The sequence below is a fragment of the Rhopalosiphum padi genome, chromosome 2 (genome assembly GCF_020882245.1).
Source record: "Rhopalosiphum padi isolate XX-2018 chromosome 2, ASM2088224v1, whole genome shotgun sequence".
NCBI lineage: Eukaryota > Metazoa > Arthropoda > Insecta > Hemiptera > Aphididae > Rhopalosiphum > Rhopalosiphum padi.
Genome location: NC_083598.1, coordinates 6,458,168 through 6,480,707, shown reverse-complemented (window position 1 = coordinate 6,480,707; position 22,540 = coordinate 6,458,168). Strand labels below are relative to the sequence as shown.

General features: G+C 26.7%; 1 protein-coding gene across 1 annotated transcript in view; it reads left to right on the top strand.

Moving 5' to 3' along the window:
• Positions 1-22,540, top strand: part of LOC132921217 (octopamine receptor beta-2R-like) — a 114,950-nt gene that overhangs the window by 50,502 nt on the left and 41,908 nt on the right. Inside the window, exon 2 of the mRNA XM_060984097.1 lies at positions 3,383-4,412. Within this exon, the coding sequence (XP_060840080.1) occupies positions 3,577-4,412 (836 nt within the window). The 5' untranslated portion in view covers positions 3,383-3,576. The remainder of the gene's footprint in view (positions 1-3,382; positions 4,413-22,540) is intronic.

Below are 22,540 nucleotides of genomic sequence, written 5' to 3'. Positions count from 1 at the left end.
GTTAATAATACGAAAATGTATTAAATTATGAATTTATAATGAATTGACATTTGCTTACAAAATGTTGTAAACTAATGAAAATGTAAGTTTTGAACAAAGGTTTAAAATATATTTTATTTTTATTTCGATGAGTCATTGTTGGTTTTCAAATATACTTATACGTATAAGGTATAACAATTACATACATAATATTACTTTGCTTAACTATTTTATTTTTAAATTATATACACATAAATAAATGTAAAAAGCATTAATTAAACACTTTCTTAGGTGTTGAACACAAAGTTAAAGTTTAAAAGTTGATAGAAACCTACTCTTGTAAAACATTTTCGTTATTTTTTATCGTAAGTAGGTTTTTTTCTTTGTAAACTACATAATAATATTGTCTCGACTGCGAGGATAGGTTCATCTTTATTTTTTTCTCTGTCAATGTATCTTCTGTCCTTCCTTCGTCGTATTATTATGATTGTAAAAAGTCAAAAATATTATCGACCACTATAATACGACGCACAGTTATTTAAATACAACAAAAACAACATCGAAAATAGTAATAATAATTGTACGACAAAATGTGTTTATCGCGCACACCAATAACACGCAAAGGTAGTGATGGTTATGTGAAATGTACGGATTCTAAATTAAAATATATTGTTTTACGATATTGATACAGTATATGTTAAACGTAGAATAACATAAACGAAACGAACGCAGACACAGCATAAAATTGTTATTGTAATAATTAAGTTGCACGAATGTATAAAATAATATTGTTAAAATAATATTTATGGATCTGCAAAGGCAAATAAAATATGACTGGTGTGAGTGACGTCGAGACGTCAGCGCAGGTACAAGTATATTCAGCAGAGGGGCAGATGGGACGAAGGGTTTGAAATAATATAATATGATGGTCATGCTCGTGACAGTGTTATTGACTTTCGATTTTCGGACGTCAACCTATAGGTAATCGTAAATATTAGAATATTTTTGACCATCTTTTCTTTTTCTTTTTTTTTCTTTTGAAAACATCAACTTGCACGAGAACAACGTAATCGGTCATCAACATTGTAACTATTCGAAGTCCATAGATCAAATGAGTAACAGTAGATGATGAGTGTGTTCAAGAATACAATTAAATTGAATTTCATGATCTTCGCGTATCAAGTTTGACCATCATTTGATACATTAGATTCTTGAATCGAGTCAAGAGTGCAGTATCAAAATACTCGGATATCAATCATTAAATAAATAGTTTTTCTTTGAAAGTTTGAAAATAAAAACGTGGGTGGCACATTTAAGTCAATAACATTTTAATAAATTAAACGAGATCGTGAAATAGCTAAGACTTAATGGAAAAAACAAAATCGGCACAACTCATGGAGACCATTCTGTATTCAGTGACGTATATAACCATAACACTGTATTTTGTTTGTGTGTGCTAATAATATAACAATATAATACCCATACGAATAATTTAATACGATTTTTCGATTGTTTATGTTCCAGTCACAGAGAGTGAATAATAATAAAATGTAGATATATGTGCGTGTATGAGTAATCGATAGGATCATGAATTATTAATTTTAATCTGTATTTTTGTAAGCGAATAGAGTTTAATATGTAAGGTGCTTTGACGACGGTCTAATTACAAACAAAAAAAAAAAAAACAAAAATCCCATACATTTTTATTTTATGTGCAATGTGCATATAATAATTCATCTATCACCCTCAACCTCCGTATTCGCGCTATCTCTCTCTCCCTCTCTTTCTCTCTCACTCTCTCTCTCTCTCTCTCACACACACACACAAACACATACAAACACACTCGCGCGTACCTTCTTCCAGTATCCTGCGCTAGCAATTTAGAAAATTTAATAAAACATCGATTCAACCGGAAAAAAACACTAAAACCAAGGACCGTTCAAACTTCAAACTACGGTCAACGAGCACGACGTTGGGTCGAATCTTATAAATAATTCCTTGCAAAATTATCAACTATAGCAAATTTATGGCGCACAATACAATATTAATATATCGTTTTCTTTATTCATCGTCGATTTATGGTGTAAGTTACTAATAATTATTGTTTTTTGATCCATCTGCGTCTTATTGAACTAATCGCAGTGTTTAACGATCCATAAAATTAAAAACACTGTTATTATAAACATAATATTGAAGGTAATTCGTATTCCAAATGAAACCGTTCTCGTAGTATTATAATTCAAACGTCCCAAATTGTTGTTATAAATAAATAATTATACATCGCAGTTAAGTACCTTTTATTAGTTAACCTCTTCCTATCTTCGCGTCTGATTTATATCGACTTACAATATTAATTATTTTTTTTTTTAAATATATGTTACAACATTAAAACTATATTAAACTCGGTTGGTGTTTTTGCATTCACACAAAGGATTTTTATGGAACACGAATAATATTACTAATATTATGACAATATTGGTTTGCGCATGTTTTCTCAGCATCTCGTAGTCTATTTTCTATGTAATTTTCGCGTAATAAGGTGTCCCTAGAGTCGTAACTGTGTAAACAACTAGGAGGCCAAAATTATTTATTCACCAAAATTGAAACCAAAACCTATTTGTTTGTTTCTACACGCAAGTCTTAAAACTCATTTTATGGCTTAAAATTAAATCATAGGTACCCGATAACAAGGGTTTATTAAAAAAAAGGTACCCACTATAACTTGTTTAAAAAAAAACCATGTGATGGTAATCCTGTAATTCATGAAATACAATTATTTTTGTGTCCCAGATAATACGACAGCGTTGAAAATACATCAACGTATTATTTTTATGCGACAGAAGAAACAAGTAAAAATATGCGTTATGCAGTCACTTGAGAAAAAAGTATTTTTATCTTATAAATATATGTTAAATTCAGTCATTATTTATTTAAAAGATTTAAAGACTTTTACTGAATGGCATTCTGTGGGAGGGGACAAAACGATACTGTCACGTGTTGATGTTGTCCGAACACAAATGTGGAAAAAAACTCCAAAATCCATCATGAAAATGCCTGAAAACTGAGTAAAACAAACATTAGCATGAAATAAAAAAAAAAAATGTTGGATAATATTATGGCTTTGGCAAGGCGATGGAGAGGGGGCAAGGACACATCACAAACAGCGCGGTCGGTTAGAGCACCCACCCACCCACACACACACACACACACACACACACACACACACACACACACACACACACACACACACACACAAACACATACACGAGCACATTCGGGCCGAACACACGACGCGACGACACAGTTCGCATGGGCGTATCGATTTTAATAATAATATTCAATTAATTTTAATGTTTAAATCTAAAATTGAAATCGTTTTTGACCGCCGACTGTGGTTTTTCAGACGATCGTCAAAATGCCGCCATCGGCGAACGGCCTGGGCGGCGGTGACGGTGACGTCGGCCGACCACGGTGGTGCACGTGTTGCGGCCAGAACGGAAGCGGTCGGACGACGTAGTCGGTGGTCCGGAAACAGCGGCGGCGGCGGGCACGATACAAGTGCTAAACGCGTCCGCGAGGAGGAGAGGCGATAGGAACATGTTTGCGGTGACGGCTGCGGCCGCGGGGACGATCAACGGGACGACCGAGCCAACGGCAATCGCGGCGACGACCATCGCCGCGGCGGCTGCGGCTGCGGCGACCACGGTAGCCGCGACGACGGGCGCCGACGCCCTGGCCACGGTGGCCACGACAGGCGCGACCGCGATCTCAGGCGGTGCCGTCGACAGGCTGCTCGACGAACTGGCGGACGAGGCGCGGTTCTGCGGTTACGTGGCCAAGTGCGCGGCTATGTGCTTCATAGTGGTGGCCGCGCTGTTCGGCAATCTGCTTGTCATGGTGAGCGTGATGCGCCACCGGAAGCTGCGCGTAATCACCAACTACTTCGTCGTTTCGCTGGCCCTGGCCGACATGCTGGTGGCCATATTCGCCATGTGCTTCAACGCCAGCTTCGAGCTGACCGGCCGCTGGCTGTTCGGCCGGTTCATGTGCGACGTCTGGAACTCGATGGACGTGTACTTCTCCACCGTGTCCATACTGCACCTGTGCTGCATCAGCGTGGACAGGTACTACGCCATCGTCCAGCCACTCGACTACCCGCTGATCATGACCAAGGCCCGGACGGTGGTCATGCTGGCGTCCGTGTGGGTGTCGCCCGTGCTCATATCGTTCGCGCCAATATTCGCCGGCTGGTACACGACCGCCGCGCACGACCGCGAACGGGTCCGTCACCCGGACGTGTGCGCGTTCGTCGTCAACAAGCAGTACGCCGTCGTGTCGTCCGGCGTGTCGTTCTGGGTGCCGGGCGTCATCATGCTGTTCACGTACTACCGCATCTATCAGGAGGCCGACCGACAGGAGCGTATGCTCTACAGGTGCGTACCGCCCCGTACTCTGGTGCAGCGTTTCCCAAACTGTGGTCCATCTTGGGTTTGGGACGATCTCATTACATTATTGTGTATTATATTTGCATTATTTACGTTATTAAAAATTATTATTTTATATTATTTAAAAAAAAAAAGGGGTGTCCACGGAACACAAACCATTTCTCGAGGGTACCAACCGTGGTAGTGAGAGTTTGGGAACCGCTGCTCTGGTGTCTTGTACTTCCTGTAAATAATAATATTATACCACTGCCTCGTATAATATGCGTGTGCGTCAATACGATAGGTATAAGCATACGTATTACCAATTTTCTATAATAACTCATAATTATTATCGTTATCGATATACCTTTTCGAGTCTTCATATTTATGTTTGAAAGTTTTTTTTTTATTTTAAGGATTTTTTTATAATACATTAAGTATCACTTTTTTATAATTTTGTATTTATAAATTCTAAAAAAAATATCCTATAAAATTGATTCCTAGATATGTATATGCGTACATAATATACTCTTAAATAAATAAATAAATAAATATTGTTTCTGTCTGCAATCGATTGTAATCATATTTATAAACAGAACATAATACCAACCTAATTTGACAATTGTGGTCCAAAAATCTCAAAAATAAAAAGAAAGTGTTAGTATTATAGTATTATTTTATATTAAGCTCATTACAATATATTCTATTTGAATATTTTTTTTTCATTCTATTATTAAAATACTTATTTGATATGCATTTAAAAACAATGTTTTAACAAGTATAGTACTATTTATCTTAATTATAATAATACATATACATTATATACGTAATTAATATTTAAGAATTTCTACTGAATGCTGCAAATTAACTAAATTAACATATTTTAATACTAATTATTTTTACGAATTTTTCAACATGTTTTTCATTTATTTGCAAAATATTATACAATTTTCGAATTTTTCTATGAATTTAAAAATAATTACAGTTTCGTTAGCGTTGTATTTGTAAATGAACGCACGTAATTAATACGTAAAAGTGAGTATAGTAGTTATGTTTGCTTAGTATGAAAAGGCTTTAGCGAGAGAACAACGTGTATACAGTATTTTCAAAAAGCTTACCGTGCTCATTAAACAGTATACGTAAGATACTAAGATAATATATCATAATGTTTCTAATATATATCCAATTTCCAATTTGTTCATACATTATAAAATATATAGTAATATACTATATATATGTATGTATATGGTTAGTAATAAACTGAACTTCCGTATTTCAAAAAATACTAGCTTAACTAAATTATAAAATTGTATAATTTAAAATTCTACATCACATATTAATATTATTGTACCTGGACAACATCTGATGTAATTTACATTAGCAAAATATAGAGTTGAAATTTAAAAAATAAACATCATATTATTAAAATAAATAATTTTAAATGTATATAAGGTCAATTGTTGTTTTGTTGTTAAATTTGTCATATAAAAAACATGTATAACACATAGAAATATTGAGTGGTACAAACTACAAATGTAGTCAATGCCAAACACAATTTTATGGCAATTTAGGTTATGAACTTCATGACTGTTGTTTTAACATTATCAATATTATAACAAAATATTCTCAGTAAAATGTAAATATAAACTTTTTTTGGAATTTTGTATTAATACACCATATTTTATTTTGAATTAGCATTATTTTAATTATCTATTGTTATAAAATAATTTAAGTGACAAAAACATATTTAGTTTTCCCAAATACTAAATAATATAAATAACAACCCACAAAGGTTTAAATTTAAATGATTATTTTTTAAGAAAAAATAAATGATGATGAATCAGCTTATAAGCTATAAGTTTAAGCTTTGAATTTAACCATCATAATATCATCCTTATACCTCAACGTATCACCAATCTTATTTTTCTATGTTATAGAGTTTATTTATTTTACTAAACGACGTGCTATGTGTTGTTTTTTTTAAATTTTAAACATATATTGTCATGCTTTTAATTTTTAAAATATTGTTCAAGATTCTGTATTATAATTGTTAGACCTATTTAATTAATTATCATTTACTTCTCGGTTTCTCCGACTATCGAGAAAGTACATTTTAATACACATATTACATATGCTATTTTCTTTGACCCCCAGTTTAAATACTTCAAGTTTTGATACATAATAATCTAATAAGTATTTACGAAAAGTTGTATATATGTATTTCAAATTATACATATATAATACAAACTAATTATAGAAATTCCATTGACTACAAATTAATACTAATCGATAATTTGAGTTCAATTGAATCATAACGTAACTGATAAATCGAATTTTAGTATCGTTGCGAAACAAATACAAAATAATATCTATATACTATTCATTAACATGGAATTAAGCGCTTTTACGATTAACGAAAGAAGTTTAAAAGATAAAAAAAATTTCAAATTAAAATTACTTTATTAATTAAAAGTAGACGAGAATATTTCAATACGAAAGTTTCTTATAGATTTTTTTAACTTAACAATAAAGTTGCATTTTGCATACATACACATCATTGATGAAAAGTTAATCCAATACAATTTCTATATTAATGAAATAATGTTTATTTTCAAATATTATTATATACCAATGATTGCTATTAACTCACTCTAACGTATTTTTAATTGAAAATATCTCAAATCTAACATAAGTATAAAATATAAATATAAATTCATCATATTCATCAATATTTTATTATTAAATATTAGTGTGGAAAAACGCATTAATATAAAATGACATAAAAATATTTATAGTCAACTATTCTAACGTCATGATGTTAAAAATTATTTAGATAAAAAATTCTACACTAAAAATACCTTTAATAAACTATATTTCAAATAACATCGAATGTAAAGATATTATAGTATCTAAATACTTATTTAGACATAACAGAATAAAAATAACCAATAATAAGGTCTGATGGTGTTGCATATTATAAATTTAGAAAACAATATAGTTTGTTAGGCGTTTTTGGAATACCTTGTACTTTATAATACTTAAATAATTCTATAAAATATTGTTAAAAAATAATAAAGTGAATGTATACTTTTAAAATAAGGATTATTTCAACGTATGTTTCCAAAATATTTTTTTTTTTTATATCTTATATGTCTTACAATATGAGTGCAGTACAATAAAAAATGATCTTTTCGACTTTTCAATAAGATTTAAAATACATATATTATATTTAACACGATAAGATATAATGTGAGTAGTGAACTCTGTCTAACGGAAAACGGTATATTACAACTAAAAACATGATTTTCAACTATACTGTCATTGTATGAATCATATTTAAATTTATATTTTGCAACTCAAATACATCCTTAGATTAAGATATCACGATTGAATTTCTTACATTTTATACCTATTTTAAGTTTTAAAAAAAATGATATCTCGTTGTTTTTATCCATAAAAACTTATTAAAACAAAACAATATAAGAAATAAAATTATTTTTTTCAACAAAATGAGAGAGAATTATTAAAAATAACCATTAAAACTTTCACAAAAATACATAAAAGTTTTTTTTTTAATTTAAATTATTTCACATAAATATTAATATATAATATTTTTTTTTATATGTAAATAGAATATACAAATATATTATACATAAATAGTCATTGTATATATTTTAAATGTTTAAATGTAAGATGAATGTAGAACATGTTAACTGTATAATATATTACCTAGTGATATCATCAATTTGGAGAAAAAATCACATTTGATCACATTATCTACAATATTACATAATAGTTTTTTCACAATATGTAAAATGTTATTTATAATATAATTACTAAATTGCATTATTTATTTTAATGACATTGATCATAATAATATATTTATAAACCTTCCTAAAATGTTTTTGAGCAAATCTATCGAAAAATATAAAACATTATGGTGAACCATAAACAATATGAACCTATTGAACCTGTGGTTAATTTTTAAACTATACATTTTCTCATAAGTATTCTAGAATATAATATTTTATAAACTAAAATTGTATTTACCGTCATTATAATATGTGGACAGCCATCATTTTGTAAAAATTAAAATAATTATAATTATGGTTATTATAAAAAAACCTTTATTTTATTTACATAAGACTCAACTTCTAAATTTTAGACTATTATTTGACAATACTCGTATTTTATTTTATATTTATTTTTTTTTTAAACTGTAAAACTTAATAATTTAAAATATGATTCTACTATAGGAGAAAGTAAAGAGTGTATTTTCTGACTTCAATAATATGCTTATAAGATATAAAAGTAATAAAATCTTAACTATATTTAATGTTTTTAGAAAAACCACAAGTTTGTACCAAAATTGTATTTATGAATTTAATTTAAAGGTATATATATATATATATACGTAAAAGCTAGATACATAGCATAATAATAATAACCATTACAACAGTATAACTTATAATTACTAGTAAAATATTGTTTAATATAACGTGTAAATGGTTAACAATTTGGAAACATTATTATTTTTTTATACTCAATTGTTCATTTTGTTCGGTGTAATGTGTTGTACGTACACTAGAATTTAAAATTAAAAATGTCACAATAAGCGTAATGTGGAACTGAAATAGGAAATTATTTGGACTCTTCATTGTCCTTCTCTATTTTCAATTCTTTAGAATTTAGTTCAACAAATCTTTTTTTTTATTTAAAAAAAAAAAAATGACAACTTATGAAAATAATGAATGTATTTGCGACCAGTAAGACGTTTTATTTACCATTGTATGTAGTAAGTTACTAATGTTATATTATATTCATTAAAAATTAATTGTAGGATTTTATATTGCCTATGCATGATATTATGTAGGATAATAGATATAATTTCTAATATAGAAATGTTTAATAATAACAAACTCGTGAGCAGTTATATTGGTATTTTTCCAAAAAAGTATAACTTCTAAATTGAATAATAAAAATAATAAAATACTTTATTGGCTTTACTATTGAATTTTATTATCTGAGATTGTAAAATGTAAATACTAAGGTTTTTGTCGTTATTTCATCTCTGATAGTCAAAAGGTATACTAAATAGTTAGTAGCATAAGCACCTATATAATTAATTTATTAAAACAAATGCACTTATACATTATAAAAGAAGGTATCTACTTTAAATATATTTTTTTAATTCGTATTTATTTTAAAAGGTAATTAATAGGTCACTAAAATTGATTTAAATTTTTAACATTTCTGTGATTTAAAATAATTTAAATTTTTATTTTATTTATTGCATTATCTTGTTATTATATGTAATCATAATCTGGATAATTCAATAATTTATTGTAATTAAAAGTATTCGAATGCATTTAATTTCAGGACTACAATTAGAATTATTTTTTACTTTTAAATGTTTTCATAATACTACATATTAAACCGATAAAATGCATTTTGTATTACCATTTGTATACAACAATAATTTGTTTATGAATAATTGAAATTTGGACGATTATTATTTATCTTTATAACAATGTTATTCTTATATTATTGCATATTAATGTAAAACATGAATAAAGACAGTACGTGATTACCAAACAATTATTTATTATATATTATATATTTATGCTACATTTTTACAGCTATTTTTTCTATGATTTTAAATAAATTTTTCTGTTAATAATCAAATTTGATTAATTAAAATTGCGATTCATCCGTTTTTATATATAAAATGTGGTTAATGTTAAATTATTTAAACATGTTTTGACACATATAATTTAATCCACTCATATCATTTATATTCATTTAGATGTTCGAGTTCTTACATAATATAGATTGTTTTTGTCTTGATATAATCTATCATTTTTTTTTTTAGTATAAAAATAACACTCATTTTAAGGTCTCCAATTGGTAATACAATACCAGTATTACATTTAAAATTCAAATTTACTATGTTTAATTACATAAGTATTTATTATATAGCGTAATTATAAATTATAGATAGTGTGATTATTGATTAATAATATGATCATTAAATATCTAAACAAAAATTATTATTAAGATTAAGCTTATAAATATAATATGAAAAAATTATTTTTACCTACTTAACTAAATTAAAATTAACGAAGAAGTGTTTAAAATTGTTAAAACAATAATATTACAAAGTAAACTAAAACATTTAATTTCAATTAAACTGCTTGCGTGATTTTACAAAAAAATATAAATGACTTACCGCATACATCTTCATTAACAATTTTGGTTAATATAATAGTTTTGTTTAGAGAATAATTATTTAGCTTGTCAAAAATCGTTCATTTATTTATAAATTTACTAAAATATAATTTTAAAATTATTATTTCTCCAATATTCCAAGCCTATATCAATGATTGTTAGTGAAGTAACTTAAAAACTACTCATTAGAATTTTGGTATCAATGCATCAACATTTTTGAAAAAATGAAAGTTAAAGGAAAAAATATTAACCGCCATGTTTTCTGGATTCTACATTATTCATAAATAATATATAATGTATATTATAAATAGATTTAATACTCAACTTATAATTTACAAGAACAATAAAATTCAAACCTTTTGGAGATGTTTATATTTTATTAAAGAAACTATTGTATTAGAGTCCAGCAACAATGTTCAAATGCTTTGAAATTGAATAGTATATTTTACTTTAGAAGACCCTTCATTAACGAAAATTTACCCAAAGCATCAACCTAAAGGCTTGGTCACAAATGTTATCACAGATCTTAGGTTAATCAACTATATTGCTGAATTCATTAATTATCTTTGGACGGTTTCCATTATGAAGAACATATTATTATTGTGTTTATAATTATTCAGCTGTTTTTAATTTAATTTTTTTATGTTTATAAAAAGTAATAAAATGCTTTCTACAATCACAACAATAAGGATTATTTATCAGCATAGTTCAATTCCAGTTTACATCTTACAACAAATATTTTGACATTATTTATACTTTATGATACTATTTTTAGTATCGCATAAAATCGAACATCCAATTCAAGTATGAAAACATTATTAATAAAAAAATAAACCACTTATACGGTGATTCATCAATTTATAGTTAAGAGTAATTATTATAATAACCATAAATTTAATAATATTTTAATGAATTCTCAGAATTTTTAGTTAATATAAGCATATATTATATATATATATATAGGTAAAGGTTAATTATTAAATAGCACAGAATTGTGATTTTTTAATTTGCTTCCCCTTCTAGTTGATTAGTAGTATTAAATTTTCCTGAATTTAGATAGGCTGTTATTACTTTTTATAATAATTATCGATAACATTAATCGAATCTCAATGATTTTATTCCTTTACTGGTAATTTTACAAGTACCTTTAATATTTTGATATTAAAAGTATATTTTTTTTATCTCACATGTATTGTTTTTAAGCAACCTTTTTTCATTTTTATGGTATATAAAAGTAAAAAATTATTACCATAAAAATAATCAGTCTGCGCCTCTAAGGTCTTTAAAGCATCTATTATGTACAATATAAAAATAATTACATGGATCCCAGTTTCATCTACAAAAGTTATTAGTTAGACAAATTTATAATCAAATATATTATATAAAAATCGTCTGCAGTCGGTGAAATTATTCACGCTTCGAAGAGACGAATACAAATTATCTTCCGTATTTTATTAAAATAAACGCATACTTACGTATATAAACATATACATATATATATTATACAAAAAATAAAAACCTTACCCCAAGTAATTTCATCATAAATATTACCTGTTAAAAAAAAAGTCGATTAAACATAAAGAAATAAGTTCCTAACAAATTAAATTACAAATTTTCTTAATTTATTGCCTCTACCCCTCCCTTCTCACCAGACAAAACTAAACCACCTCACAACTTCGCCATCTTCCGATAAACTCATAATAATTAATACGTCCTATTATTTCGAATATCGTCACGAAAAAAAAAAAAAGTTGAAACTATTTCCTACCCGGTGCGAATGATTATGACTTCCCACTTACCGCTACTACTATTACTATTGCTCGTCCACATCATCCACACCGCCTACATCATTCGATGAGAGATTAGTTGTTCGGTGATGGCTGTGGCAAATATGTGCACTCCGTGCAGTGGACTTAATCTCATCTCGTAGGGACTGGAGAGACCATGAACACCGTTTACGAATTTTACCGTATCCGGAACACACAGTGTAATTAACGCGCAGATTAATCACCTAGCAATTTCGGCGGAAGCAGATAGATCCATTAAATTACTGTGCGACTATTATATAGGCCCGGCGAGCTACGAGTAAGCGCCATAGGATGGAAGTGTAGAAACGACTACCAAGCGCCTCCGGGGATGCGTTGGCGCCGGAGACGTTGATTTCCTTGAATTTTCCTCCCAACCCTTCCAAAACTACTCTATACCTACTCAAAGAAATTAAAGCGCGACAACATTCTTAACGAAACGGCGGTGGTAGATACTTCAAACTTATTCAATAAATATTATACGTATTGGGTAGGTGTCTATGTTTGTGTGTACGTTGAGGTTCCGACTTTATCGGTATATACTTGTTTGACTTAATTAATATTTCTGTACAGTCAATGATAAATTAAAAACGTTTATTAAATAATATATAGTTTACATTCTAAAAATACATCGACAATTTTATTTTATACAACGTTTCGATAACTGTGCAAGATTATTACCTAATAAAATAATAGTATGATTTTATATAATATTTATGATAGTTTTGTGTAGTTATTACAGTATTCCTGGTTTTAAATTTGTAAGCCCCACCATTATATACTCAACATTTTAATGATAATATCATAATACGTCATCGGAATATTTTTTAACTGAAAATGCTATTTTTTCAAACAATTACTGATAATTACGTAAAAAACATAAGTTTTAATTTGATATCACTACATTTAATACCATTTAATATACAGGGTATTCAAAAATTATGTTTCATAATTGTATTATTTGTATTCCAAATGATAGACCATAGACACAATAGCCTCATACCATTGTAAACACTCTGTATGTAGTAGGAAAAAATGAAAATTTTTTCCCTAAAAAAATATACCCACGTCATTGTTAATCTAAAATGATAAGAATGAAAAACACTGAAAATGGTAGGTAATTAAAATGTTTTATGTGTAAATCCATTATACTACAAAACTAAATTCATGTTTCACTTTTTTTGACCTCGTCAGATTATGTTTAATATTCGTTAACGGAGAAAACTTGTGTTGAGGTAACGCAAAAATATTTATGGAATTCGGCCAAAATTCCACGCACACGTCACACACGCATACACATACACATACATATACTATATTACTGTGCAATGGTTTAACCCTATACGAAGATTAGTTCATGTCCTGAACATTAATTATGTCGAACATGAACGTAAATATAATTTTCCATATTATTTAATGTTGCATGTGTTCAAATATAATGTGTTACTATACTCTAATAATCATATTAAAATATTAGTTCAACAATTACTATAATTTAATATTATCATCAAAATTTGTTTTAAAATTAAACAAGATAACAATTATTTCGGTGTGTATTTGGTAAAATAAGTGTATACGTTTTTATTATTTTACTTGACAAATGTCTGTGTATATTTTATTTATAAATAAATTTAAGTTTGAATTGACGGCGTGAAGTTTACGGTGTGTTTTTATAACTATGCTATAATGTGCACTGTGCCGTCATTAAAATGTTACCGTTACAAAAATGGCGGTGATTACATGGAAAACTAATATACAATTTTAACCATTTTTGTAGTTCACAAATTTAAATAACCCAGTGCAACGAAAGTCGTTAACAAATATTTTGTCTTATATTGTATCTCTTAATAGTGTAAGTATTTTATTATACGTAAAATTATAATGATGGATATTAATTTTAACAATAAAGTTTTGATAAAAAAAAATAAACCAAGAGTTCTTGAAAGAAATAATTAAGAAAAAAAGTTTATATATAAATAAAATAAAAATTTGTTTATATTTAATTTATAATTTAAAAAGATATAATTGTGATAACTTATTTATTTTTTCATATTCATACAGTGATCATTTTAAGATTATTTTTACCCTGTCTATATTAAGAAGTCAAATTGTAAATTTGTATGAAAATAATATTTATTATGTTTATAATCAAAAATTGTTATGTAATTTTTATATTATTAGGTGTTATTTATACTAAAAACTGTAAATACATTCTTAACAACTTTTTATACTTTAAGTGTGTACAAATATAAAAATGAGATATTTTTGATTTTAATAAATTGAATCTATGTGTTAAATCTTCCTTGATGAATTTCTATTTTAAACAATAGCAATACTGTAAAACACAATATATAATCTTAAAAAATCATTATTTATTTGTATAACCCAAGGTTAATATAATTAGCTTGTTTCAAGATGTGCTTTAAAATTCCCAAGTTCTTTCCGATGGTTTTGTATATGCTATAGATTTACTATATTTGTTTTAAGCGAATAAGTTTCACAAATGATTAAACTTAATGTTTATCTCTTACCTATCATGCCACGACGAGTGACCAAACGGATAACTTTTTATTCTAAGCAATTTATTTTCATGATGGTTAAATTGTGGTCGATTATTTTTAACAGATTTATCATCATCAAATTACGTACGAGTATAATAAATTATTATAATTATTATTAATAATCTTTTATAAGAGATAGTTCATAGAACATTAATTAATGTATTTGATAAATTAATTACAGGAAGGTTATTTTTAAAAATAAAATTGAATCAATAATATACTACAGGAATGTAATACTGCTAGTATTTAATCGATTAACTTGATTTTAATAATCGCAATAACACTCCAATCTTGATAATATAGAAAAATATACATTTCTTCTATTTTAGTTAATTTGATTTTTAGAACTTAAACATTTATTATAAAATTGACACATTTATCATTTTTTTGTATAAGGAAAAATGTGACAATATTTAATTATTTTAGATAATACAAAATAATTTAATTTAAAATGTATTGTATTTAAACTAATAAACTACAAAGTACCATGGTTTTTTTTTTTTTTAACAAATTATTTAATGATTTCTTTCAAAAATATTTTGCAATTTAAGTGAATACATTACTTTAAACTTCATTAAATCTCCATTTTACTCAGTAAAGGACTTGGAAAATATCCAAGATTTAAGAAATTGATCCAGCAGATATTATAATAATTTGTATTTAAATAAACCTCATTTCTGTATAGACTTTTGAATTTTTTTCTATGTCATATAACTGTTGACACACAATAATATGTATCATACATGGAAAAATTAATAAAAATGAAATAATATATTTAACACGTCACATTAATATAGTAGCGCGATTTTTAATATTTGGATTACACGAGTAACCACACGATAATCGATAAAATATTTTGTTACAAATTAGGTAGTGTAAACTCGTAACAACCTTTACCATTATTTACCTTTGAAAATATAATTATTTATATCATAAACTTATTTAGTACTACACACCCAAAACATTATATATTATTAGGCGTAACATGTGGTCACCAAAAAACTTTTTTCCTCCCACCAATACCAGTTTACACCAAAAGCGCACCATGCTCTATTCCACCAAAACAATTTCTATATATTAAAATTGTTTATACAGTAATTGTATTCAAGTTACCATAAAATATTGAAAAACATTAAGTTTATTTATTAAAACGTGTATTGTAAAATTTGTAAATAATTATATTATATGAATGAATTCTAATTAAGCAATAATAATAATTCTGTATGACTGTACCTGAGCTAATATAAAAAGTACAAATAAAATAGATAGATATATTTTTTAGATTGTAAAATAATATACCTAAAATTTAAAATGATTCAAATCGTGTTAATAATTATTTAATATATTATTAAATAATTATTCTATATCTGTAATTTGATATTATTTTATTAATTTCCTTTAAAATATATTATATATATATATATATATATATATATGTTCAAGATTAACTCAAGACCTCTATAGTGGGATAAAGTTATATTATTGATGTTATAAAAATGTATAACATTTATTATAATTTTTTTAAATAAACAAACTATGTAATAGTGTTTTATGGTGTAGATCAACAAATTATATTCAATGTAATTATTTATATTTTAATATTTTATTATACATGGACATGAATGTAGTAATAAATAAATAAACACGGAACGTTTGTAAGTAAAATTCTGAAAATGTATCATGTAATATAATATATAGGTAATACGTATAAACAAGATCATTTTAATATGTTATTTCATTTCTATATACCACCGGTAATGTCTCCCACGCTGAATAATGTGTATAATGTACGAAGTACATATGCACCTAAAACCTCAATGATATCAACATTTCATCAATAATGATCACTTATACTTTTGTTTGACCCTTTCTACGATTGAATGCGTGCTCATCATCCTATCGCGACTCATCATGTGTTGTTATTTGCATGCTTCGTAAATGAACAATTTTATTCATGATGATCCTTTGAATCTTCGGTAACAAATTAATTTTTGTTGGGTTTAGGCAAAACAGTTTATTTGAGCACTACTAATAATTTCATCTGGCTGATTGTTCGCTAGCTACTCATCCAAAACTTACCAACGTACGATCTTCTTTGAATGTTAATTTAGATTTGTCAACTAACTTCGTTTGACTGCCGACTGACTAACCTTTATCCTCTAGACCCTCAATTAATCGATCTCTGTGAGCGTCATCTAAAAGCGCACTGAATTTGAAGTTTAGCTTGCAACTTTAATTTGCTTAGAACTCTGGTTAATTTCTATACATATTATTCTCGCGAATATTTTTATGAGTTCAAATTGTTCGATTTAAAAACACTATTTCTTTGAAATATTAAATTTATTTTTAGAACTATTCATCATGGCTTATCCAATTAATATTATGTAGTCTTCAATCAATTATAATTTTATACTTTCATAACATCATATTATTACAGTAAATATAATTAAACACTGTCTTTGAATTTTATAAATACATAACATTTTTACATAATATTTAAGTGGTGTTAAATTTTATTTTTTAACTATTTGATAAATGTTTTATTGTTCTCCGTCACCAATTACAAGAACATACTACTTTATGAGTATATATACTTCGAATTTAAGAGTTTTAAAAATTAATCAATTTTGACCTTAACATAAAAAGAATTATACAATTGTATGATGATAGTTGACTATTTCCAAAAATAAAGTAAAATTTAAATATTTAAAATGAACTGCATTTGAAAAAATGTAATTAACTAAAATCTACGTTAATCGAGTTAAAATAAGTTTTGCCTAATGATAATATTTAAAATTCTTAAAAATAGGTCATATATAATAAAAAAAACTTAAATTTCTGTGGTCTACAAAAATCGTTATAAATTAAATAAATCAACAATGTTATCGTTAATTCGGTCAGTGCGCAATAATAGTCGAAAACATAATCGAAATCGAAAAACATAATGACTATTGACTACTGGTTAGTAATATTTTACCAATGGTTCTTTATGGCAGAGAAAAATCATATTTTATTGAACTTTGTTGAACGAATCGCAGAGCGAAACGAGTGAATATATTCGTTCGACGGAATTCCACGGGGCATACAAGAATGTACACGTCTGCTGGGAGTGCCGTATAATTTCGCGACGGCATCCCATAACCAACCAGTAAAAGAATAAGAAAATGGAGATTGTCTGAGTTCTGGCAGACGGTTTGTCCCGCGAAATTATAGACGTGCCGTAATGGAAAATGTCAATAATTCTATACGTCTATCTGTCCATCTCCTTTTCTATTTTACGCGTTTGCCGTTTTTATTTTTAACTTTGCACGCACGACATTAAAGGCCACAAAACTCCGCCATTTCGCAAAATAAAAAAAAATTCACGATATAATGACATTTTATATTATATAATATTATGATGAGATATAATAATGATATAGTATAATATTTTTATAGCCATATTATCAATTTCTCATGTCCGACATACGGCCGTGTAATAATACAACGTCGTATATTTTTCTCTCTACTGCGGATTTGACTATATTATATTGTTATTACTGTATAAACTATTATTAAGTAAAATATACGTTTTACTATAGAACGCGTTCGCACTTGACATCGTTTTTGACCCATTGAGAAGTGAGGAGGTAGTCGATAAGAATCATTATACATATTAATATAATATTATTATACTACGAATAATATTTAAATTGAAGTATTTTTTTTTTTTTTTTTTTTGTATAATTGTATACTCTAAGAGCAATAATTATTTCAATTAAATTGTTCAAAAAAACATTTGTAAAACTATATATTATCGCTACAATTATTATTGATGGAATAATTTTATCTGAAAATATTCTGTTATTTTCAATACTTGCACACAAAGACATAAATACACAACACAAAATAATTATGTTTTGTTCATTCGAAACCGTTTTTGACTAATTTTATTATAAATTACCAAAAGGTGTTATCTCAAAACATAAAATTGTTCAGGAAAATTAAGTTTCAGAAATTTATATTTCAAGCTGTGTTATTTTTTCCATAACGAATGGATTTTAAAAATTGTTAAATCTAAAAATTAACAAAGTTATTTTTTGTTAAATCTTGAAATTCGTTTCTTGTTTCAAAGCATAATTTTCGTAAAAAAAAAGCTATAATATAAAAATTTTCAGTTTAGAACCAAAAAGTTACAAAGATAGAAACTTTTGGTCATTAATATATTTTTTTTCATTCTTAGTGTTTAGACTTTTGTTCTGAGATAAATATAATATTAATATTAAATATAAACCAAATTTAGATGAATAAAAGAGAAGATAAGAGTTTTGATAAATGTACCTACAATAACTAATAATATTATTCTATATTATGGTTATTGTATAGTTGACACAAAGAATATGAAATAATATTTTTTTGGTTATCAGTTTATCACTAAATAATCGTATCATAAAATAAAACCTGTTGATTCTAACGATTAGTTAAAACCAAAAGATTCCATTTAAATCACTACTATATAATATCAACTTTAAAATTGCATTGATTTACCACATTTTAGTTTTAGATAGTTCTTTAAGTGATATGTTATGTTGATAACTAAATTCACGTGTATTTTCAAAAACATCGAATTACCCCTTTTTGGTTTTAAGTTCACGTATTATCATGGTAATTATTCTTGATCGATGTAGACAACCTCACAAATTAAATATTTTTGTTTTATTTAACTTTTTGATTAAACTTTAAAAAAACCAAGTTTAATAAATAAAAGTAATCAAATAAAGATAAAAAAAAAAAAATATAACGAAAATCATATAGCTATAAAACCTATATAGTTCTTCAGTTTTTAATTTAAATTTCTTAATAGGTAGGTATATTATAGCATCATATTAATTATAAGTCTAATGCAAGAAATTGGAAAGTAATTTTCATTGAATTATAAACATCATAAAATACAATAATTTGGTAACATCTTACTCTTATTTTAACTTAATCTTACATTAAAATAACCTCTGTATAAGCAGATTGTCTAATTCCAAGTGAAGATCGTTAGAGTTCGAGTACTTTAAATATGTAAATACTCTTAAAACATTCTAAGCTTTCAGTATGTTTCAAAAGCTTTACCTTGTTGCTCGGATCATAGTCTTTATATTACCGTGACAAATAAATCATAATATATAAACATGCCCTCTATGAAGAACAGCTTATATTCTAAAGCAGGCACATATTATACTATAATTTAGAAATACATAAGATGTAAATATAAATACTTTACATTTTGATTACATATAACTTATTTGGATAATAATCATACGATTTTTATTGCAAGCGTGTAAAATATGTACTTATTTCAAAAATATTGAAAGAGCTTTGTTTTCAGTGTTATTTTTATTTTATGATGGCAATCAAATTTTATATTGAATGAATAAAAACGTAAATGATTTCATCAAATATAAGGATATTAAAATATTAAATGGACATTTTTGTATTATGTACACGATTTTCGAGAACATAAAAATAAAAATGATATTCGTGACTGCGTTTGACATTGAAATAAAATAATTTATACTCTACAAGATTATCGATAATGATGGTGTAATCGTTGAAAATAATAGTAGCCTCTTAAAATTGATATCATATCAATATTAATATTTATATTGACTATCGTAACTGAAAGTCTGGTGATATCGTATTTCTGTGATGTGTGTGTATATGTGTGTGTGTGTGTGTGTGTGTGTGTGTGTGGTGTGAATTCGAGGCCCTTTCATTGTATTAAATATTACTCGGATACAAAAAATAATATTGAATGTTTAATTTATTTCAAAATTTAATGTTATGGCTGTATAAAAGATCTACGAGTATATATCGTATATTATCGTATCCGATCATAATAAATAAAAACAATAACTATAACTTTCAGATTCAAATTAAATTAAAAACAAAAACAATTTTTCAAGTAATTCTCTAACGGATACACCGGCTATGCCATGCTTTTATACACTTTCGGTAATAACCACAATTTCGACCGATTATAATATTATAATTTAATTTTAATCAACCGTTCATTAAAATTGTATATCAATATTATATTAAATGGCGTGTAGCTGAAAATTAAATTATATAGGTAATCAAAACGTTAATTTGGCAATTTCATACAACACTCAATCCGAAAATCATTTTAAAAAAATAAACAATATTAAAATGAAATATATTAAAAACTATAAAGTAGGTACTTCTGAAAATCGGAGACCTCTTATGCAAGTAGTTTGGTAATCACATGATTATTTAAAAATAATATAATAATATATTATTGACAAAATAAGATTTGCAGGATTTTTTTTCTTAAGTTGTTTAAAAGTAAACGTATTACGTTTCACCAAGAACATTGTGACACGTATATCGTGAAAATATTAGCAAAATTTCGAAATAAAACAATGGCACTAGGGAATTCGAGTATACTGGATTGAGATAATTTTGCTCCAGGACACCAAAGAATACGAATGATTTCGATCATTCGAATCATTTTCCCCGGAGTAAACTAAACATAAATGACATCCGTGATTTCAGATATTTATTATTATTATGACAAAAACTAACACAATATTTCTTTTAAAGGAGAAAAAATTGTAAATCCAATACTTAAAACAGGTACCCGAAGCATAAGTGCTCGTACTACTTGACTTTTTTGCGCCAATGGACGTTTATAATAAACCGAAGACACCAAGTTGTATACCATTCATATTATCTTACGGTAAAAACTACAAAGCAAAGGATCCATTGAAATATGCCTTTCGGTTTCGATGATAATAAAACTGAGGTTTATATCAAGTTGAATTCTGTTCGTTTGTAAATATTAATAACCCACAGTATTTCCCAAGTTACCACAACACTAATTTTTATTTTATTTTAGATATTGAAGTTGAAAAGCATGTTTCTCGATGTCAGTAATTAATATATTGCTTAATAATTGGTGATGAAATAAAATACAAAAATAAATACACACTAAAATGTATAATAGGGCACGACATTATATGGTTTTTAATTTACATATTATTTATCTAAATAATACATAATTTGGTATTGTCGTTTAAAAAATGTTTCTGTCACTATTGAAATACACACAAAATTTTAAAATATAATATAAATATTAATAATATTAAAATACAGTTTTTGACATACGTATAAATGGAAAAATACATATTTCGATAACGTTTGTTTCTTACGTTTTTTTATATTACTTAATTATAATTTAAAATATATTTACTAAAAATATAAATATGCGTTGGATTTTATTAATTTATTTTTCGCATGCACCATAATGTTATTATAGTTGTACGAATAACGATATATAAGTAATCTATTATTAATTATTTCATCCAATACAATGCAATTATATATATGACATAAATATACAATTTATAAAAAATGTACGCAATCGATTCACTTATTAAATTTTGGCTTAACGTAAATCATTTTCAAACCATAAATTCAATTTTTTATCGTACACTATACACTGCAATTATTATACTATGGTTATGGTCAATTGTGTTTATATTATAATACAAAA